The sequence below is a fragment of the Anabrus simplex genome, chromosome 2, assembly GCF_040414725.1.
Source record: "Anabrus simplex isolate iqAnaSimp1 chromosome 2, ASM4041472v1, whole genome shotgun sequence".
NCBI classification, from domain to species: domain Eukaryota; kingdom Metazoa; phylum Arthropoda; class Insecta; order Orthoptera; family Tettigoniidae; genus Anabrus; species Anabrus simplex.
This window is the reverse complement of record NC_090266.1, coordinates 1,219,525,141-1,219,549,652: the sequence shown is the minus strand read 5'-3', so window position 1 is coordinate 1,219,549,652 and position 24,512 is coordinate 1,219,525,141. Positions and strand designations below refer to the sequence as shown.

The 24,512-nt window shown below is 40.0% G+C and overlaps 1 protein-coding gene across 4 annotated transcripts in view; it reads left to right on the top strand.

Moving 5' to 3' along the window:
- Positions 1 to 24,512, top strand: part of LOC136864808 (phosphatase and actin regulator 2) — a 1,136,936-nt gene that overhangs the window by 647,209 nt on the left and 465,215 nt on the right. For all 4 annotated transcript variants that reach the window (XM_067142230.2, XM_067142231.2, XM_067142232.2 and 1 more), the window contains one exon: positions 19,233 to 19,397. In XM_067142230.2, coding sequence (XP_066998331.2) covers positions 19,233 to 19,397 — 165 coding nt within the window. The remainder of the gene's footprint in view (positions 1 to 19,232; positions 19,398 to 24,512) is intronic.

Sequence of the window (24,512 nt, the reverse complement as noted above, 5' to 3'; positions counted from 1 at the left end):
GAACCCACTGTCTCCAGGATGCAAGCTCACAGCTGCACGCCCCTAATCGCACGGCCAACTCGCCCGGTAGGGTAAAATAGTAGTTAACAATAAACCAATTAAAACACAAATAGTTACTTTATAAACACGTTAAAACAAGCCAATCTCTCTCATAAAACGTAGGAAAAGGTCTACTGGCCGCTCGTCATCTCGTCACTCCTTTTATCTCATATGAAACTCGTGTGATGATCCGCATGCCGCTGGCTCCAAATCGCATTGCGTTCGAAGACAGGTTCAGATAGCAAGTGATCACCGAACGTGTGTATAGAGTGCGAAGAGAGGAAGAGTGGGAGAGCGGGTGACCTTGAAAGAACCAATCACAGTCCAAGTTACAGGATTGAGAGCGATGGGCCAGGCTCGAAAATCAAACGTGTTTGAGACCATGGATGTGGCAAGGATAGCAGCCAGCAGCACAGCTATGAGCCGGGCTCCAGGGTAAATGCACTGATTGAGATTCATTGGTTTGTTTCATCATCGCCTAACATCGAGCAGCGAGGCTTAGCGATGTGCCAGCAGCCAGGCTGCAGCATAAACGTACCCTTAGATTCAATTATTTTCTTCAATAAAGTTTTCTTCATTTCAACTCCAATATACTTAACTACACTGCGTGACAAGTTAAGCATCCAGGAGTGGTTGAAAGTGATTGAAACTACATATGGTGAAGGAAGACCATGTGATTAGAATATGGGATGAAAGAGACAAGGCCGTTGGCAGTTACAGGTGGAATGTTGGCACGAGGTCTGTAGGGCGTTGCACCCACCCCCGTATCCCCGCAATGCGGTTCGGAATGGTGTCAAACAGCATTTGGATCCTCTCCTGAGGCAAGTTCGTCCACATTTGTTGTAGCTGTCCCCTTCCAATGGCATCCGGCACGTGTTAAATGATGGAGAGGTCCGGGGATCTTGCTGGCTCCTGGAGGACCTCAACATGCTCTAGGCAGTCCATGGACAAACGTGCTGTGCATTATCTTGTTGGAACACTGGCCCAGAATGCCTTCACGTATCGCTGTGCCGTCAAAGTCTGCCGAAGCACTATTAGAGGTGACCTGAACGCATATCCTATGGCTCCCCACACCGTGATGCCAGGGATTACGCCTGTGTGTCTTTCAACAATATGGACAGGATCTGCTCTCTGCTCTCGACGCCGCCAAACGCGCAAATTATGGTCATCGGAGGTTATGGAGAAGCGGGACTCATCACTGAAAATGATGCGACGCCAGTCGTCCTCTGTGCATGCCTCTCGGACAAGGCACCACTCCAAACGCAGGCGTTGGTGTTCTGGTGTCAATGGCCACCGACGCATGGCGTGGTCGGACCCGAATCCTGCGGATGCCAGTCGTCGAGACACTGTGTGGGAACTCACAAGATGTTGTAGAGTCTCCAGTACATGTTCGCGGATGGCGGGTGCCGAAGTTATGGGATCTCGCAATACCTGATGCACCATCCGACGGTCCTCCCTCGGGGTGGTGTTTTTTGGTCGACGCGTACCTGCACGACGTGGGTGTCCTCATGTACCCGTTGAGTTCAAAATCGGGCCACCGTGATATCTGAATGGCCTACATGCCTGGCAATTGCACGATATGACCAACTAGCCTCATGCAGTTCCTCAATGTGGCCTCTGTCAAATGCTGTAAATTGGTTAATAGGCTGACTAACGCGTCTGCGAGGCATCGCGGCTGCTTCGTACTATACGTAGCCCTCACCGCACGTCTTGCTTAACTGTCTGACTCGCAGCAGTTGACTGGTAACAACTTATCAACAACAGGACGGTGCCACGAGTGCACTCTAGTGGGCGTTTTACACATTACAGCTCCTTGTAAATCTAACCATTTACTTACACATCAATGGTATGCATGTATACCGAAATGGAATACTATTGGATCACTCCTTGTGGGTGCTTAAGTTTTTTTTTTTGCCAGGCAATGTATGTTGATACCAGCATTGGTCGAATGATGAATTCGGTCTATGGCGCTACCATTCATTCTTGGAGATTAATTTCAGATTCAAAATCATCGAATGCCTGATTTTTCTCGGCAATTTTATAGGCTGTTCTGAAGATTTTGGAAGTTATCCCTCTGTCATGTTCAAAGGTCGAGTAAAAGATATCTCCCAACTTTTTTTTCTTTTGCAGCGGTTAATATGTTAGTGCCAGCCGTATGAACATTTGCCCATTGCTTAGAAATATTCGGATCTTGTTTGGTTCTGTCCGGGCCTAAATTGATTACTTCTTTAATATGCAGCCAAGCTTTTTATTTTTCACGATCAACCAGTTAGTTTTTTCTTGCAAAAACTGCTTTTTGCTGTGGAGTCCAACACTCGGGAAGATTTTCATTCACAACGGCATATTCGATAGCCACAACCACCGTGTTCAGTTTTTACAGATTCGATCGCAGCCTTTTACTCCAAACTTGCTTTCGGCACACTGCATTCACTCCCCCCTGCCGGAGCGGAAGAGAAGAGCTGAGTGATTTTAGAGTTCTTTGCTTTTGAAACAAACCAATTCACGTGTAGTATGTACAACACACGCAACTACAGTACACAAAGTGAACAGGAAATGAAGTGAAATGAAGTTGGTCAGTCACACGAAGGAAGTTCCGAAATAGGTCGATAATCTAAAGACACTTCCCAACGCCATAATTAGACATCAAGCGATGGTGGCAGTGGAGACACCCTTTTAAACAATAAATCCAAACTGTCACCACAATTTTTACAATCTAAAATTTACCAGTGTGCGTACCGGAGCGTACCGGCAGCAGAAAAGCCCTGCATAAGATTAACTTAACCCCGCAGATTATGCACTAGACGATTATTTTTTTCTTTTCATCCATTCATATTGCAATAACGAACAGTGAAATCATTCGTAGAGCGGCTCTACACGGTCAGCTGCTTTAATGGAGGTTACGCTGATACACAACACCCAGTAGAATACTGTCAGAGAATTGTAATTAATATTCTCATATGGATTTTTGATTTATTAAGAGAAAATACGTGATAAAATGAAACATGACAGAAAGCGAAAGCATTATTGATTGTTATATAATTAAAAACAAATTAAACAGAACTTGTCATCTTGAGCGCATAAAACATACACGAGATTGAAAATAACACTTTCCTCAAAATGAAATAAATTAATTAAATTTACGAGTAGACTCAGCAGACTTCCGAGCTTAGAGATCTCTGCGGATTTCTTTCGCTCTGAAGAAGAGGGCACTTTAAATAATGGTAGACCAGTCTGTGCTCAATAAAACAGCCAGCTCCTGAAATTGAAATTGTCTCAATCAAGTCAAGACACTCGTAAAAATATCGTCTTACATCGACCTAGACGAGCTCAGTTTTTCATTAATTTTCCTTTCAGTCTGGAAAAGAATGTCACAGTTTTGGAGAGTCGTGCCACTGCCGGAACCGTAATCTTTTATTTCCGTGTGGACTGAAACACAACTTTCACTTTCGTGGCGGAGAGAACGGACTCAGGATATACACTTGATAAGTCTTGAGGATTGCCTAACAACATACCCGACCACATGATCGAAGGCTCGGGAATGGGGTTCCTCTCCGGGGCACCACTTTCCCAATGTTCAATATTTAAACAGACTTGAATATAGATTTCTTTCTTTTATGGAAGTTTCCACTGTTTTTTTACAGTCTTGTTGGGCACTTTCACATTTTCGGCCAATGTTCGCATCTGGGTTTCAAAGAACGTCAGCTTATGCAAATGATCTTGTATGAGGTCTCCTGTCAAGACATACACACAACTTCTTTTGCTCGTGTCTAATGTAATTTAAAGTGTTAAACCATTATGGAGCACACAGTCCTAGATGACAGTTTTGTGGGATGATGTGTTTTATAGAGAGCTTTGAAAGGTATGCATGCATTGAGTGTATCAGAAACATAGTTCAAGTCGCTTATTAATGCCTCAATGTCCTTTCTGCCTACAAATCCCGTCAGTCCTATTTTTCTTTGAGGATACTATCACCAAACAATTGGAATGCGAGCCTGGCATTCATTCTTTGAGTTGGGAGAAGAGATACTGAGTGAGTTCTCCTATCAAAACATAGACATAAACTCTTCCCCGGAGCTGTTTTTAGTTTGGGGCTAGCTCTAAGCCCTGCATTCCGTAACCAGTTATGCAACCCCATTAAGATGAACACAGACATAACAATGCAAATACATAAATAGCAAAATGAAAACAAACCACAAATACTTACCACGAGGGCAGTAGCACAAAATACAACGCGTGAAGGGCCAAAACATGAAGGATTAAAGGACTGGATCTTAACATTAACGCTTGAAGGGTTGCCAGGTCAATATTACTAACTACTAAATAACAGACGAAATAAGAATGTAAATAAGATGTTTACTTAAAGAGAAAAAAAACCCACAGTATTTATAATTAAATATTTCCTTTTTTAATAATAACTGAAGGTTAAATAACTTGTTTTCAAAATAATTTACAATTAAATAAACGAATGAAATTCATAATTTACAGTAAGAGGTTCCTACGTTTGAAAATAAGTTAAGGGACCAATAAAATAAATAAATAAATAAATAAATAAATTATTAAATCACTAAATTATACTAAGTTAAATCAGTTGCTTAAATTATAATACAGAAAAGGTTTACAAGCTTGTAAATATTTATTTAATTTTTTTTACATTTTAATTTTAAGCTTTAAAGTATACCTTTGTAATTAAAATTCTGGCCAGTAATTATGAACCTCGTTAAACAAGTTTTCAACCTTCCTTAAGTCAATCTATAGACAGTTACCAACACTCTGACCAATACACACAAACCCAGAATATGTGACGGTCGGTACTAATATTACACAATAAATTAATAAATGAACCAAATGTTAATTACTAGTAAACAGAGAAATATTCCTCAAATCCATACAATATTACAAACGGAGAAAAAAATTGTTCCACAATGTAAACAGAACACACGCAAACGTCAGCTTGCAACTCACGACCCAAGCTATCTAATTTTATTAATAATAGGCAAGGCCTACCCATAACTTTTAGCGTTCCCCAGATAATACATATTTAGGCTAGTGATGTAACAAAGCAAGAAGAAAACAAAACTAAGTAAGAATAAGGTATGTGAGCGTTAATCACCACAAAGATCAAGAGCCGGGCAAAGACATTTCAGTATTCTACAACCGAGGAGTTACCGAACATGAATAATAATAATAATAATAATAATAATAATAAATTATAATTACATAAATCATAGTATTTAAATTCATAGGATGTGACATTTCATATAAGAAATAATTTTACAAAAGACCAAGATGGTCGTTATTAAATGAACTCCAAGGTGGCCTTTGAACTGCGACAATGGGCAGATGAGACAAGGCTTCAACGCGGAAGATATCGGCAAGAAAAGGATTACATTACAACAAATCACCAAGTTGGAATATCACACGAAATATCCGACACAATCAGAGCACGCATTACAAAATCAGGGAAAATGGATAGAAAGAAAAACACACCCCAATAATAATAATAATAATAATAATAATAATAATAATAATAATAATAAACCAACAACCAAAACTATACGCTTGGCGTATATGGAGCAGAAAAGAAAACGCGTACACCAGTATCAATAATACCAAAATTTAGAATGACGTAATGGACATATGCTGACACCGCGCGTTTCCAGTTTACCTCGTAATTAAATATACATATCACTTACATGAAAAATTTTAACAATAGTGATTTAGCTTTTCAGTCGGTTACTAAATTTCCAAATACCGAATATAGAGTCCAGATTCAATTCTCACAATATTGGCGATAACTCAAGATAGGCCTAAAATTTAATAACGATGGCAACGTTGGTTCATAAAGTCTAGTTAATGTTTTTGAAAATTCCAAGACGACGGTTGTTTATAATGTCTCCTCCAAATAATTCACTGAAGTAGATGATACTCCAAAACAATTTTTGAATAAATATTACTTACATGCCGGTGGTTCTGTATCCAAATTAGTGTAATCCTTTATCACAAACTTACACCAGAATTACGGTTTCAGAGGTAATCCGCCTGCTTGCCGCGTAGGCAGAGCACTCACATAGTTGAAACAGAAGAGTCACCAAAATTCCAAAATCACTATGACTAGAACAACATAATAAGTTTAAAACGTACCTATTTAAGTCATAGCCTAGTCTATCTCCCGCCTAGCCGGGAGTATCCAACTCCATTCCGCCAGCCTTCCAAAATGTCTTCCAAGGAACACCGCTTGTTGCATCCATCTCGGAGGTCGGTAACAACGCAACTGCCTTGTTCGCATAGCAGGCAAGCAAGAAACAACCGCACAGCGCCCAGTTGAAGAGGGACTGCGCACGCGCACACCAAGGATTTGCTTATTGAGCGAATGAGAAAAATCGAAGCTATTGACGTAATAATTGCAAATTACAGTTTTTAAATTAAATATGCCTGGTAAACTTCACAAATAGACGACAGTTCCAAACAATGGGCAGTAATGGTAGATAACATTTCAATACACAAGCAGACATGCCAAATAAATATTAGTTGATATTTTCACGTCATTAGTTTCATGAAAAATAAAACTTTGACAACATTTACAGAACCTTACGTAATAGAGCAAAACGGTTTTCAGGTTTGAAATAATCGTGAAAAACTGCACTAGAAAGAGTAAATATCATGTCAGACATCAGCCCCTTTTAATATGGACTGTTTTACGATTTGGAACCCGGGAATCATTCTTTGAACTTCATGAGCTGAGTTAGCACATAAAGACGCTGTGGTATTGAAAACACATGGGCCATAATATTCTGTGATTGATTACAGAATTAAGGAAATAACACGCAGGGGCTCTCTCGGGAAAAGCCCTGAAGATGGTGTTCCGTGGTTTCCCATTTTCACACCAGGCAAATTCTGGGGCTGTACCTTAATTTAAGCCACGGCCGCTTCCTTCCCATTCCAAGGCCTTTCCTGTCCCATCGTCGCCATAAGGCCTATCCGTGTCGGTGCGACGTAAAGCAACTAGCAAAAAAAAAAAATCTCTCGGGAACAGCTGAAATACTTCTCCTTTCTTGATGATTTTGCTTGGGCTTTAAATTTTATTTTGCCCATTAAGTTAGCTTGTATAAAAGGGATAAACTGTGGTATATGATTTAAAATGACTGTAAGTCAGGTGTTCAGGAGGGTAGTATCACATGAGTTCACTAGAAATGTAAGCACGTCTTCTTCTTCCTCTAGACCGTGCACACAGATTAGAGTTGATCACCTTCCCGTAAATTTGTAATATAAGAATGGCAGTCTGGGTACTCTGATGCTCTGCTCGATAGACAAGACTATAAGGATAAATACTCAATAATACACGGACTATTTACAATCAATATTCACCGGGGGTAGACCATAATTGTGTTGTCATTGCGACAATTAGGGATGAGAATATTACAAAATCTAAAGTGGGGTACACAAGGTAACACAGGGACACAAGGTACAAATCTTCACGCCAGAGTGATCCGTCTCGGCTTCTTCCTACTCTACAAACTGGACCGGATCGACATATAAAGGATATTACAAAAGAGAGGAATTATGGGAGATAGATGCTGAAAGAAAAATATCAAAACATGGAGGAAGGCTGACGGGTTACCAATACAATGAGAACGGCGGAATAACGACGAAAGATTTAACTAACTAGCAATGTATGACCGGTGTCTATCAAAACCAGTGAGAGAAGTTAGAGGACCTAATCTTAAAATATAAAACAAAAAGGGGAAAGAGCCTGCCTACACGGGATCTTTATAAAAACACTATAACGAAAAGCACCCTATGTATTTAGCTACTGTGTTTGTTGTCGGCATGTTGGTAGTACCTAACTAAACGATAAGCTGAACTTGGTCAAGAAAGTGATTACAGTAATTACCTTAACGATGGACGTAGAAGGTTGATGTAGCAAACATGATGTACTCGTTGGAAACTGAATGCGTAACTGTAATAACGTGTGGGAAAAAAAAAAAAAAAAAATTCGAGGTACATCAAGACATTTGCAATTTAAAAAATATGATTTGCATCACTCGCTACCTCACCGCATAAACACATAGCAGATATTTGGAGATGGAATCTGTGTTTATATTGTGTTGTAAGTGCGTGATTAAATCGTAAACGGATAATATTTGTTATATGGTGACGGAAATAATGCCCAGTGTAATACCAAGGTTGCGTGCCGACAGAGGATTGAAGTTCATAATAATAGCGGCCCTTATATTTGGAAGTATCGCGCCAAAGCCCATTCCACTGCTTATTGCTGTCATGTTTGAGTTAGTAAATCACTGAAAGGTTGGGCTATGTCAATTATATCTGTATTGGAGGCCGCCTCTTTTGCCAATTGATCAACGATGGTATTACCAATAATACCTGGGGCCGATTACCTTCGATGTTAGGCCCCGTTAAAACAACAAGCATCATCACCAATAATACCTTCATGTCCCGGTATCCAAACCAGTGTAATATAGTGCCCAGCCTTTTCCAGGTCATAACTTAATTTTTCAACGTTCTAAACATACCAATTGTGAGATGTTTTGAAAGAGGTTATCAACTGGAGGGTCCTCATTGAGTCTGTATAAATGGTACACTTTTTGTGTTGGGAATTCTTAAGAATTAACAGAGCCTGCCGGATAGCAAAAAATTCTGCTGTGAAAATAGAAAGTGTCGATGGCAAGGACTCTTTTTGAGAGATTGCAAGTTGGGGTATGTAAATGGCAGCTCCTACTCCTGTGTTATTTTTAGACCCATCCGTATAAATATCAAGTCCTATACCCACATTGGATGATCTAAGGCGTTTGATAGCTACCATGGCAGGTTGAAGAGTAGTTAATTTTTTTTTGCTAGGGGTTTTACGTCGCGCCGACACAGATAGGTCTTATGGCGACGATGGGATAGGAAAGGCCTAGGAGTTGGAAGGAAGCGGCCGTGGCCTTAATTAAGGTACAGCCCCAGCATTTGCCTGGTGTGAAAATGGGAAACCACGGAAAACCATCTTCAGGGCTGCCGATAGTGGGATTCGAACCTACTATCTCCCGGATGCAAGCTCACAGCCGCGCGCCTCTACGTGCACGGCCAACTCGCCCGGTAGTAGTTAAATTAGTATGGAAGGAATTTATATAGGGGAGAATGATTTGTGGTTTGTACTATAGGATATCAAGTTGGAAAGCTAAATGGGGCACGGTGGAATACTGAAGAAGTGAATATTTATATGGCAAAATTTGTATGTATGCCATAACGAAGGCTGGCTGTGACATAGTTCGCTGGGGATAACGTTGTAGAAGTTCATATAAGAGTTGGATTTTGGGGAGAATAATATTGCGTGTCATGGACATTTTCTTTAGTAGATATTTTTTGACTAGTAATAATCTTCTTATATGCAATGGTTGCTCTCCAGCTTCAACTAGTAACGCATTAGTTGGAGTGGTTTTTAGGGCTCCTAAGCAAAGACGGAGTGCACTATAGTGGATGCGATCTAAGGTTCGTAGTTGAGTCGCAGAAGAAGAGTAAAAAAGATGAGCACCATAATCCAATCGCGATCGGATTGTAGCTTTATAGAAAGAAAGAGCAACTACTGGGTCTGCTCCCCATTGTCGCCTAACGACTGATTTAAGAATATTGACATAATTATTTGTTGTTTTAGTTTCTGAAAATGATATTTCCAAGATAATTTATGATCAATAAGTATGCCTAAATAGCGATGAGAGGTGCGAATAGGAATTTCTATGTTATCCATCATGATAGGAGAGATATACTGTCTGTGATGTGTAAAGACCAGGGCGGAACATTTAGTAGGGGAAAGTTGAAAACCGTTATCCTAAAACCAGGCATTGACCTCTCGTGGAGTGGCCGTTAAATTGCGCCTACGCGTGTCTATGTTTGCATGACTGGTGTAAATAAGTATATCATCTGCAAAGGTGATGATTCTAGCTGACCTGATAAGCAAACATTCCAAGTCCTGTAAGTACAGTCAGTATATCCCCCTGAGGCAGGCCTTGTCAAGTGGATGGCGCACTAGCGTGAGGTGTTGCTCCTTGTATACGGTATCTAAAAACGTTGCTATCAAAGTATTTTTTCGGCCGGGCTGAGTGGCTCAGACGGTTAATGCGCTGGTCTCTAACTCCAACTTTGCAGGTTCGATCCTGGCTCAGTCCGGTGGTATTTGAAGGTGCTCAAATACGACAGCCTCGTGTCGGTAGATTTGCTGGCACGTAAAAGAACTCCTGCGGGATTAAATTCCGGCACCTCGGCGTCTCCGAAGACCGTAAAAGTAGTTAGTGGGACGTAAAGAAAATAACATTTATTATTATTATTATTATTATTATTATTATTATTATTATTATTATTATTATTAAGCATTTTTTCTAACCTTTGCAAGGAGAAGTAGAAGGTCAGTGTGCTGTGCTACTCTTCAGAAGATTGCGCCTTACTTCATATAAGTGATTGACCTACTTCTTCAAGGTTTTACGATTTAAAATCGCGCAGTGCTGATCCACATGATCTTACATTGCTTCTTCAACTGTTTTTGTGAAAGACTCATCCTTTAATTTATTGTTTTCCTATGTATTGTTTTTGTATTTTTATTCGGCTGATGATGACCCAGATTGGTGGTCGAAATCGGTACCGCTTCCGCTTATAATTAAATAAGAATGTAACTCTAAATTTCTTATTTACTTGTATTGAATAGGTTGAACCACGTTATTTGTTATTTCAATTGAAGTGTGATACATTTCAATACGGAACATCATGAAAGTTTTATCTTTAAAAGTCGTGGTATGTCGAAAATTGTTAGATTTTTTTGTCGTGCGTGAGTTTTACTGATAGCCCTTTTCAAAAATTGGCAGGTATGCCACTGTCTTTTGCAACAGACAGTATTCATGGCAACAGAAACAGCACAGACAATTTAAAGCTCATCAGAATCCGATAAAGTGGATGAACTGTTCTAACTTGCCATCAGAGGAAGCGTGAGTGTGAGGACTGTGTTTCACGTCTTCACGCCACCTGCAGTGACATCATCAACCTCCCCTCCATGCTGACTCAGTTCACGTGAGATGACAGTAGTGTGTTTCCTCTCTTCACGCCACCTGCAGTGACATCATCAACCTCCCCTCCATGCTGACTCAGTTCACGTGAGATGACAGTAGTGTGTTTCCTCCCTTCACGCCACCTGCAGTGACATCATCAACCTCCCCTCCATGCTAACTGCTCAACGTGAGTTCACGTGAGATGACAGTAGTGTGTTTCCTCTCTTCACGCCACCTGCAGTGACATCATCAACCTCCCCTCCATGCTGACTCAGTTCACGTGAGATGACAGTAGTGTGTTTCCTCTCTTCACGCCACCTGCAGTGACATCATCAACCTCCCCTCCATGCTGACTCAGTTCACGTGAGATGACAGTAGTGTGTTTCCTCTCTTCACGCCACCTGCAGTGACATCATCAACCTCCCCTCCATGCTGACTCAGTTCACGTGAGATGACAGTAGTGTGTTTCCTCCCTTCACGCCACCTGCAGTGACATCATCAACCTCCCCTCCATGCTGACTGCTCAACGTGAGTTCACGTGAGATGACAGTAGTGTGTTTCCGCCTTAATGCACGAACTTAAAAGAACTGCTGTGCTAAAACATAATAAAGACAGTCTTCTAGTCTTTTTATGGATGGACATAAATGTTGCCACAACAACTTAAATTGTACGTTTGTCACCATTTGTGTACGGTTTAGTAACGTGTGTGGATTCCCTTCCTGCGAATAACACTTCTAAATATGTTTGGCATTGAACCTACTGATTTTCTTATGACTTCTTCACCAGTAGTACTCCATTCTTGCAGAAGCATTTCTTTCAGCTCGTTTTTGCTGGATATGTAGTGCTTTCTGACTCTTTGTTCGAGTTCATCCCATAGATGTTCAACGGTATTAAGGTCCAGGGGACTGAGGAGGGGTTTTCAGGGTATGAGGTGTATTATGAACAATCCAATAACGAGTATTATCAGTATGGTTCAGGTCGTTGTCCTGCTGAAAGTAGTAATCAGCCTGTAGACACAGTGTTTGGGTACTATGTCGTAAGTTGTTTTTCAGAATATCCACATAAACATACTGGTCCATAAACACTAGGTCCCTAACACCTGAAGCCGCCATGCACCTCACACCATAACACCTCCACCACCGCGTTTAACTGTAGCTCGGAGGTTGACTGTTTAAAACTCTGTATTCATTTCTCCACACCGCCATTCTTCCATCATGGCGAAAAATGGTAAATTTGCTTTCATCTGAAAAAAATACATATTTCCAGAAGTCGTCATCCTTCGCTTCTTTCTGTTTCTTGGGCTGATAAATAGCTTCCTCCTGGTACTTCGGGCGTGATATGCAGCTCTATGAAGAGTTATACGAATGGTCTTAGGATGTATCTGTTTACCATGGTACTCCTGAAGTTTTGCTGCAATTTCGGAAGATTATATTTTCGGAGTCTTTTGCAGTGTCCTAATTACCTCCTTCTCTTCTCTCAGAGTGAGCTTACGGGGACGCCTACTTCTCTCTTTATCAATGTTTTTGAAGTTTTGTACTTCTTAATGATACTGCACACTGTGTATCTGTTTTGTTTAATGATTTGTGCAATTTTGGCGTATGATTTGCCTTCTTCCTGCAGAGTTACTATTATTTGTATTTCTTCATTAGTAGATTCCTTCCTAATTTTCCCCATTCCAGATTGAATCACCAGTATCCACAGGGCTGTGTTCAAGTCAGAAGTGATAGCTTTCATCGGTGTACGTATTATAGAATCGAACAGTGTACGTCAATGGGTCACATGGAGTGGTATGAATAAAAATGAGAATATAGTATGTACTCAACTTTTCTGAGTATATACTCCACTTCATAAGAATAAAGTTCTTGAGAATGTACTCACTAGCTGAGTATATACTCATGTTATGGAGATGGTGTAGTATATACTCACCTTCCTAAGAGTCTGAGAGTAGTTTCTCATATGTGCTATGAATAAAAGGGAGTACCTTCTCAGATTGATGAGTATATACTCACTTTGTTTTGAGTATGGCTGATAGTTGTCTCAAGCTTGAGTATATGCCAATTTTTAGCTTCTGAGGAGAAATAACATGGATGAGTTTATTAATAATGTGGTGCCTCGTGGAAAAATTTACAAGGAGAGAAGTGAACATGTGGACTCTAATAATTTTAAAAGTCTATATCGTTTTTCCAAAGTTAATGTGGACTGGTTAAACCTATACTTATTGGGTGGTATGAATAAAACGTGAGTACTTACTCAAACTACATACTCATGAGCATGAGCATTTAGTAGGAGTATATTCTCAGTCCAAGTAGTATGTACTCCATTTGGTAAGAATAAAAAGATTCTCCTGTGATGGAGTAGATACTCAAGCGCACCGCCATGTGGATCGTTTGAAACTGAGTCGATACTCATGTTGTGTACGATCGTCAACTGTTATCTTGTTTGGTTCCAATCGCAACATAACCTCAACTGGATCCGGTTTGGTTTGTAACTTTGTAGTTTGCACTGATTGTTCGTTCGTGAAGTTCGTCGATATGGAAAGTATTCATCCGGTAACATTTTCGAATATATTGCGGGAACATGCGGTACTTTTTAGTAAGTCCCAACTGCCGGCGGTTCGGAAAGAAAAATCCGAATCGTTGGAGGCAATTCAAACGAAATTGATAGCTATGTGCGGCAAGAAAGTTGAGATCGGCACCATTACGAAAAGGATAAACAACATGAAAATGAGGGTGAAACAAAAGTGCGACCTAAACCAAACGGGGAATAAAAGGATAGTGCTGAAGGACTGGGAGAATATTATCCACGAGCTGTTGGATGGGGATACCAATCCAACATTGACACGAATTCCAGGTATGTTCCTAAAGTATATTCACGATTATTTTCTTGAACAGGTTTATAGAGGTTGTAGAAAGTTCAGTATTTTGTGTGCCAACACTACAAACTTTAAGGTTAAGATATTTATATTTATTGCTTTATAAGAACCAAATAGCACCTAGGCATTTGGTTCAGAGTACCGGGTTTGAATCCCGGGCCTGGGATTTTAGCTCCGTTTAATTCACTTGTCCGTAGAAAACTGAATTAGTGAATTAAAACGTTTTTCGTTTTTTTTTTTCGTAGGAGCAACTGCGGTTGGAGTAGGGCTTACTGAAGTTCAGCCACAACATATTCCTCCACCTGTAGTGGAATTTGTAGTATTGGAAGAGGGAGGAGAAGGAGGGAGTCCTGTAGAAATCGTCAACTCTCCAAATGTAGCCACCCCTAAACGAAAAAGAAGTGTTTTGGATGACTATGAAAATGACGAAACCAGAACTCTAAATAACACAGACCTGCAGCGCTTGGTGCTGTTAAAGCAGATAAGAGTGTTGGAACTCACAGAAAAAAAAGTTAAAATCAGAGATGAAAGAATGAGAGTCGAGTATATATATATTTAAAAATAAATTGTTTTGCATACATTTTTGATTTTTTTTAGTGAACAATAAACAGAGTGACACTGGTACTTGCTGCAACTCAGACACCTTGATATATTATCTCTGCCAATTCATTTCGCCTAGCTTCACCATTCCACCTGATATTTGCAGCAGCTGCCATGTCATCCTCATTTCCATCTTCTAACCTTACATTGCCACCTAATGGTTGTAGTTCAGGGTCCTCATCCTGTAAGTACTTGGCAATATTGTGCAACACACAGCAACAAATGATCAGTTTTGGCACTTTATTTAAAGATAGGCGTACTTTGTGCTGAAGAATTGGGAAACGTTGTTTTAGTTGCCCAAAACATCGTTCGATCACAACTCTTTCTTTGGTAATGCACCTGTTATAAGCAATTTCTTGAGGTGTTTGTGGATTTCTGAACAGTGTCATAAGCCAAGGTGCAATACCATAGCCACTATCCGCTAACAGTAAAGCATTTACCCTATTCAGACTTACTGTTGTCTGGACAGCTGAATTTCTCCAGACTCGAGAATCATGCACAGATCCAGGCCATGATGCATCGACACTGGTAAAAACTTCCTTGGCATTGCACGTTGCCTGTACAGTAATACTTGTATAACCTTTCCTGTTTACATATTCATCACCATAATGTGTAGGCTTATTAATTCCAACATGAGTGCAGTCAAGAGCACCTACCGCTGCTGGAAAGTAGTACTTTTCCTGCCACTCTTGTTTCGCAACTTCAAATTCCATATCTGTTTGAGGAAATTTTATCCACACTGCAGCTTTAGCCATGATGCGGTCCATAACCTCAACAAGATTTTTAGACACAGTTGTTTGGTGGATTCCAAGATCTTCTCCTATGCCACACTGGAATCCTGGGTCACCTACCAATCTTAAAAATGCTTTTAATTTTACTATGTTTTTAACAGCACCACCTCTTGTTTCCAGTTTCTCCGGTCCAAATAAGTATAGGTTTAACCAGTCCACATTAACTTTGGAAAAACGATATAGACTTTTAAAATTATTAGAGTCCACATGTTCACTTCTCTCCTTGTAAATTTTTCCACGAGGCACCACATTATTAATAAACTCAGCCATGTTATTTCTCCTCAGAAGCTAAAAATTGGCATATACTCAAGCTTGAGACAACTATCAGCCATACTCAAAACAAAGTGAGTATATACTCATCAATCTGAGAAGGTACTCCCTTTTATTCATAGCACATATGAGAAACTACTCTCAGACTCTTAGGAAGGTGAGTATATACTACACCATCTCCATAACATGAGTATATACTCAGCTAGTGAGTACATTCTCAAGAACTTTATTCTTATGAAGTGGAGTATATACTCAGAAAAGTTGAGTACATACTATATTCTCATTTTTATTCATACCACCCACTTGGACCGGAGAAACTGGAAACAAGAGGTGGTGCTGTTAAAAACATAGTAAAATTAAAAGCATTTTTAAGATTGGTAGGTGACCCAGGATTCCAGTGTGGCATAGGAGAAGATCTTGGAATCCACCAAACAACTGTGTCTAAAAATCTTGTTGAGGTTATGGACCGCATCATGGCTAAAGCTGCAGTGTGGATAAAATTTCCTCAAACAGATATGGAATTTGAAGTTGCGAAACAAGAGTGGCAGGAAAAGTACTACTTTCCAGCAGCGGTAGGTGCTCTTGACTGCACTCATGTTGGAATTAATAAGCCTACACATTATGGTGATGAATATGTAAACAGGAAAGGTTATACAAGTATTACTGTACAGGCAACGTGCAATGCCAAGGAAGTTTTTACCAGTGTCGATGCATCATGGCCTGGATCTGTGCATGATTCTCGAGTCTGGAGAAATTCAGCTGTCCAGACAACAGTAAGTCTGAATAGGGTAAATGCTTTACTGTTAGCGGATAGTGGCTATGGTATTGCACCTTGGCTTATGACACCGTTCAGAAATCCACAAACACCTCAAGAAATTGCTTATAACAGGTGCATTACCAAAGAAAGAGTTGTGATCGAACGATGTTTTGGGCAACTAAAACAACGTTTCCCAATTCTTCAGCACAAAGTACGCCTATCTTTAAATAAAGTGCCAAAACTGATCATTTGTTGCTGTGTGTTGCACAATATTGCCAAGTACTTACAGGATGAGGACCCTGAACTACAACCATTAGGTGGCAATGTAAGGTTAGAAGATGGAAATGAGGATGACATGGCAGCTGCTGCAAATATCAGGTGGAATGGTGAAGCTAGGCGAAATGAATTGGCAGAGATAATATATCAAGGTGTTTGAGTTGCAGCAAGTACCAGTGTCACTCTGTTTATTGTTCACTAAAAAAAATCAAAAATGTATGCAAAACAATTTATTTTTAAATATATATATATACTCGACTCTCATTCTTTCATCTCTGATTTTAACTTTTTTTCTGTGAGTTCCAACACTCTTATCTGCTTTAACAGCACCAAGCGCTGCAGGTCTGTGTTATTTAGAGTTCTGGTTTCGTCATTTTCATAGTCATCCAAAACACTTCTTTTTCGTTTAGGGGTGGCTACATTTGGAGAGTTGACGATTTCTACAGGACTCCCTCCTTCTCCTCCCTCTTCCAATACTACAAATTCCACTACAGGTGGAGGAATATGTTGTGGCTGAACTTCAGTAAGCCCTACTCCAACCGCAGTTGCTCCTACGAAAAAAAAAAACGAAAAACGTTTTAATTCACTAATTCAGTTTTCTACGGACAAGTGAATTAAACGGAGCTAAAATCCCAGGCCCGGGATTCAAACCCGGTACTCTGAACCAAATGCCTAGGTGCTATTTGGTTCTTATAAAGCAATAAATATAAATATCTTAACCTTAAAGTTTGTAGTGTTGGCACACAAAATACTGAACTTTCTACAACCTATATAAACCTGTTCAAGAAAATAATCGTGAATATACTTTAGGAACATACCTGGAATTCGTGTCAATGTTGGATTGGTATCCCCATCCAACAGCTCGTGGATAATATTCTCCCAGTCCTTCAGCACTATCCTTTTATTCCCCGTTTGGTTTAGGTCGCACTTTTGTTTCACCCTCATTTTCATGTTGTTTATCCTTTTCGTAATGGTGCCGATCTCAACTTTCTTGCCGCACATAGCTATCAATTTCGTTTGAATTGCCTCCAACGATTCGGATTTTTCTTTCCGAACCGCCGGCAGTTGGGACTTACTAAAAAGTACCGCATGTTCCCGCAATATATTCGAAAATGTTACCGGATGAATACTTTCCATATCGACGGACTTCACGAACGAACAATCAGTGCAAACTACAAAGTTACAAACCAAACCGGATCCAGTTGAGGTTATGTTGCGATCGGAACCAAACAAGATAACAGTTGACGATCGTACACAACATGAGTATCTACTCAGTTTCAAACGATCCACATGGCGGTGCGCTTGAGTATCTACTCCATCACAGGAGAATCTTTTTATTCTTACCAAATGGAGTACATACTACTTGGACTGAGAATATACTCCTACTAAATGCTCATGCTCATGAGTATGTAGTTTGAGTAAGTACTCACGTTTTATTCATACCACCCATGGTAGCATGAGACATGAGCATGTATTGCACCCAGTCACTGAGCACAGAGGAATTAGCCGGCGCCCTCTGAACCGAAGGCCGGCCAAGGAGCCACTCAGTGAAAGTAACAAATTTGACGTAGCCCATAGTAGAAGACATTGTGCACTGTAAACAACAGGTCTGGCTACCGCTGCTTAGCTCGAAGGCCTGTCTAGACCTGTAGACCAGGATTATGAAGAGTTAGCTGAGGCTTTCCCGTTTGTTAACCCGGACCTGGTCGACAATTCTCTACTCCCCTTACAGTACATGGCATGTGATGGCAGGCATTTTCTTATTGAAACCTCTTATTTCCAAGATTGGCCATGGGATGGGCAATTTGTCACGGTAGATTTGCAAGACTAGGACGCACTGAGGATTCCTTAAATATTCACATCACTCCGCGTTGTTGTGTAGATCTCAGTGCACGGTGGAGGAGTGGAAATTGCTTCAGTGTTCGTTTTGGAAAGGGCCGGTAAGGTCAGACATGTGATCACTTCATCAAAACATTCTTGAACTCGGCTCAGCATATACTTCTGTATAAATAAATCAAATAAAGGAGATCAAAATTCAAAGCAGATGGAAAAAGTTAGTTATATGAAGGAAGAATCGTGAAAGCCTTCTTTTGAGACAGAATGTTGTGCGCTGAAAGTTTTTCTAGTGCCTTGTTCGAAATGAAATGGCGTATAGGTATTAGTACCGGGAGTGTTCGAGGACATGTTCGGCTCGCCAGGTTCAGATCCTTTGATTGACGCCAGTAGGCGACCTGCGCGTCGTGATGAGGATTAAATGATGAAGACGACACATACACCCAGCCCCCGTGCCAGCGAAATTAACCAATGATGGTTAAAATTCCCGGCCCTGCCGCAAATTAATCCCGGGACCCCTGTGATTAAAGGCCAGCACTCTAACAATTTACCCATGGAGCCGCACGCCTTGTTCCACATTTCAACATTATTCCTTTGGTTATATAAAGCGATCATTCTGTGTCTTTATGACTGATTCAGTCGTGTGTTTAGATCTTCGGTAGCTTCTCTCTTTCACTGAATTTTCTTGGCTAAAATGTCAGATTTATACACTTGTGAATATACAAGACGATGAACTAATCATGTGATGTGATGTGTTACAGCCAAGAAAGCTAATGGGGCGGCGATACGCACCAACAGCCTGGGTTCGACGGCGAGGTCGCCGCCTTCGGAAAGGAAGAGCAAGCTGTCAGCCCTCGGTAGGCTCTTCAAACCCTGGAAGTGGAAGCGGAAGAAGAAGTCGGACAAGTTCGAAGCTGCCTCACGATGTACGTATTACAATATAAAAGTGTACATTTGCTTACATCATTGTACTTTTGCTGTACAGATTTACCAGCATACGACTAACCAGATTAATATTTTCTTCTTCTTGGCCCTTTCCCAATTTTTTTGGGTCGGCTCTTTGACGGCAGGCTGTCCTTCCTGATGCCAACCCAGTGTGGTGTGTTGTGAGTGAAGTGAGCTTGATGAGTTAAATAATGGAACCCATGGCCCTCTTAGCCGAGGAGCCGGATGACGAGTCCATTATCTGGCTCTGGTATATTTAATACAAAAGCAGCTATTTTTGATTTAAATATTTTATTTTCAAAGTTCAGAATACATGTACTCATTTTTAAACAGGTATTGTCTCCTCTGAAACAGGAGTCTCGGTATAAGTCACGTCATCTATTGTCAGTGAAGATAAGTAGGCCTACTACTTTAAGATGTCCAAATTTAAGTTCTTACCTTAAATTAAGAGGCATCAAGAATTTCCTTGTTTTATTTCCAAAATTGAATTTCTCTGTTAAAATATGTCTGTGGCAAAACCTAGCCTGCATAATGTTATCTTCAATAGTGTTCACTTTGTTTTCTACCAAAACATCAGTAATTCTTTGCTGCTAACAGTAGAAATTGTTTCAGCAGACTCCATCATACAAACGTCAGTAACATGGAAAATTACTAAATGAAGCCTCCAGTGTGAGAGGAAATTAAGAGCTCATTTTCCAGACTCATTAAACTGGAGAATCATGGGTTCCCGCGGGGGCGTACGCAGAAATTATTATTTTTTTTTAGAGGGGGATATTACATATTAAAATTTGAAGACTTCTGTGAAGTAATGTTGGGTGCATATTGTGAGATTAGAAACACTCAATTAAAAGTTTCAAAATAAAACAGTTATTTAATTAAGACACATTCGTATTCATGTAGATGGTTACAATAGCAGAAGTCTCCTGTTTTTTTTTAGCCGGTACGGTCACATGTTTTTCTTTGTGTATGTACAAAAGAGCTGACACCTGTGCAGTCATATTTTGCAAATAACCTTGTAAATATTTCAAGGATGAAAAAGTGGTTACTAGAAAGACAGCAAACAGTTTCTAATAAATAATAATGGTATTGGCTTTACGTCCCACGGTTTTCTGAGACGCCGAGGTGACGTAGTTGAGCACCTGCCACTCAGTAGGTACTCCATGTACTGTCGCAAAATATTATGTGCAGAAATGAAGTCCATTGCTTCAGGATGATTGCTTTTACTTATTTATTAATGGAAGCATCAACGTGTTTGCCACAATTAATCACAAGTTCTAAACTTCAAAATGTTTGGGGGGTTGGGATTTATCCCCCAATTCCCCCCCCCCCCCCTGGGTATGCTCCTGGATTCCCAGTTTATAATAATCCTGTCAACTGCTGGTGAGCGAGTTCGCTGCGCTGTAACGGTGACATTGGCAGCCCTGAAGATGGTTTTCCGTGGTTTCCCATTTTTACATCACGAAAATTGAGACCACTGCCGATTCCTTCCCAGTCCTAGCCCTTTTCTATCCCATCCCTGTCGAAAACCTGAGTTAGTATTAAAAAGCAATACTTTTAACAGCTTCCTCCTCTTAACAGAAATACTGAAATGATTCGAGCAGTTAACCTTTGTTATCGTCATATAAGAGTTTCAGGACTGAGTTGTGTTTCCCAAAGTTTACATTCACACAAATGCCTAAGCTGTGAGTCTCTTGACCGAAAGTTACGTAATTTGACTCCGTATGGGAAAGGTACGGAACGTTACCTCGCACTAACACACGGACTGTTCTCGGTGTCGCAAAGATGGTAAAGTGCTAGGTTTGCGAAGGAAGCGGCCGTGGTCTTAAACATACAGTGCCAGCAGCATTTGCCTGGTGTGAAAATGAGGAAAAAACGGAAAACCGCTCTTACCGCTGCGGACGGTGGGATTCGAGCCCACCATCTTCCGATTATAAGCTCACAGCTACCTACCTTCTGATGAAATGTGGAATACATGCCATCGCTATCACATGGTGATCTGAAACACCACCACAGGAGAGACCCGCGGAGCATTACGGTACAACATTTGTGTCTCTCGTGACGTGGAGTCTGGGTGACTCATCTGCACTGTAATAGAGCTATGGACCAGTCGCAGGTCTTCTTGAGGTCAAATTGGCTTCTCCGAGTCTCCGCCTGACAGTCCTCACAGTCGCAGTTACATTTCTTAGCCCGCTGTCACACAGGGCATCGAACGATCAAGAGCGACCAACTGGCATCGAGTACTAACGACTAAATTCATTTACCTTGTCACACTGCTCATCGATCGAGAGGGATCGACTGCACGGAAACAGCTGATATTCCCGCCCAGTACCGTACAGGCTACAGACGTATTCATATTCACGGGAGAAAAAGAATGTGTTGTGAAAGCGATAATTCTGGTGGAAATATGATTCTAACCTATGAATATATTAAGAGAAAGGAAAGAACCAGACGATCGCAGTGGACAAGGTAAAGAGCCATGGAGAATTCCACCAAAGTGTGCCTTCGTTGTGGAATGACGAAGAAAAATTCAGGAACTAGTACCGAATGTTATCAATAATTACGGTATAAGGAATTAGAGGAAAAAATGTAGTCACTAATAAATATCAGGCAAACAAATTACAGGAAAAGTATAAGTTCTGAGGAAAGGCTGACACTATCATTAAATTCAATATTCACAACGATTTTTTTAGGTTTAAAGTCAGAAGTGATGTTCACCTCCGAAACAACTACTGTATGTCCGTGGCAAAATAAGATCAAATAAAGGATTAGTGGCAGGTACATTTCTTTGCATTCTGTAGGATTCTAATGAAGTATTGATAAAAAAGGACTGAAAACGGTTATGTAGCCTACATCAATTTGAATTCATAATTTGAAGGTGCTACAATGACCAGTGGAAATATATTTATTTAGGCCTACAGGTTTCTGGACATTGGTGACTCATACAGATTTAGGATTGCTCACAATATATCAGTGGATTTGTTCCTATTATATGTGATGCCATTCATAGAGCACTACAGCCAGAATTCTTGACAGGGTCAAAGTTCTAACAAAAGCCTCACAACAGTGGCTCATTGTACTTCAAATATAAGACTAATACCATTTATGCTTATTTGTTTTAATGATGCTGGATCTTGGAGCATAATTACTGTCTTTTCAAATGATATTTTGAGGTGTTTATTAGATGGAGGTTAACAGCTTTTTTTTTTCCATACCACTTGGTGAGATCCCACCTACCAAAACAATAGACATATCAAGAAATGCTTCCAGTCAAAATTTACATTACCTAATGTAGAAATAATGTGTCAAGTTTCATTACAATCCTGTAAATAATTTTGAAAGAAAAAAAAATGCACATATGCTCTGAATATTGTGAAAATGATAAAAGTATTGGAGTTCCTTACACTGTTTCTCTCCCTCATGATCCTCTGCAAATCTCTTGTTGCCTCTCCTTTTCTTTGTTATTGTGCCATGTTCAGAATAGTATCATATTGCTTTCATGACAAGCATGTTGCTGAATTTCTGTAGGCCTACTGTGTTTTGTGCAAAGAATCCAGGTCCATATCCAAACTTTGCAAGAATGACAATCCTGTCTTAATTTATATCATTGAAGACTACAGCAGCTAATTTTACCAAATGGCTGTGAAGAAAGGTTGTCTATGGACATCTCTTCCAAAGTAAATTCTCTTTGGGGTTCTGTGTATTCACATATGTGTACATTTCTTGAGGAGTTCAGGTGAGGCTAGTGCTCTACACTAGCTTAATAACTATAGGAAAAGCTTCTGGAATATAAGTTGGCAGTGTAATAGACTGATACTTGTCACAACTACATGTAAATTACACACAAGGTCTTGTTTATTACCCTCATCACTAAGCATAAAGTACTGTCCCCCCAAACTTCGCACTGGCAAGCTGCTCTAATTGCTCACTTGACAATAATAAACCAATTAATATAAATCCTGCACTTCCATCCAAGTTACTGGTAAACTCCTTGGTACAGAGTAACATTTTCCGCAAAGGTCTGGTAGGACTCTCTTTCTTACCTCAATGTTGATTTTGCCTTTCTGTGTATTGTTCATATGTAACTTCTTTACTGATATGAACACTACCAAGCCTATCTATCCATCCTGAAATACTTTCCTTATGAATCAGTTCAAGGAAAATGAAAACTTTGCCTACAATTTAACCCAAAATGAGAACCAAACACTGCAAAAAATAATAGGTGCTAATAACAAGCACCTTGCCTTCTATTTTTAGAAGTGAAGAGTGTGCCTTTCTAACAACTAAATACTATTGCCATCTACAGTAAAATGTTATTTAGGCCTGTTGCTCAGGTGGTAAATGATTTAATTTTGCTATATCTTACATTGCCTGTCAAAACTGTTTGTAAATACCAATTATATAAATTAATGTTTGACAGAGTAGGGTGTATGGGTCTTTTAAGATCTTGGATTGACTTACAGGGTAATTAATCTACTCAACCTTTTATTACAAGCATGTAACTGTCATATGGATATACTTTTTATAAATATGTACATGTTCTGCCATCATATCCCCTTAATATCACATCCCACAAAATACAGTTTTTTTAATGTTGTAGATTAAAATCTACAAAACTTTGGTAGAAACACCTGTCAAAATAGTTACAAATGAAGTTTTCATCTTTGTTTTTCATTGTTTATATGGATCTACAGCACAAGAAATAAAATAATCGGTCTACCTTGATGCCCCCTGTAGGCCTATATGTTATTAATAAATTATAAGTACGGTAACAGACATGAAAGTAGCGATTGCTGGTGCAGACAGGTACCAATGGCAGGAGAGTACTTGGAATGAGGAGATAAAGGCTACCTAAGTTACAAAGGTATAAGGTGGCAGGGAGGGATTCTGTCAGGTATAACTCTAGTAAGAATTTTGTCCTATGCAAACGACTTGGTCTATTGAAACTGTGCAATCTAATATCTTGCAACTTCAAAAAGGATGCAATGAATATGACATGAAAATTAGTCGTTTCAATTCTAAAGTGATGGCAGTAGGGAAGAGTAGTAGAACTGAATGTCAGGTTGAGAATACAAAATTGGAACAGGTAGATAATTTCA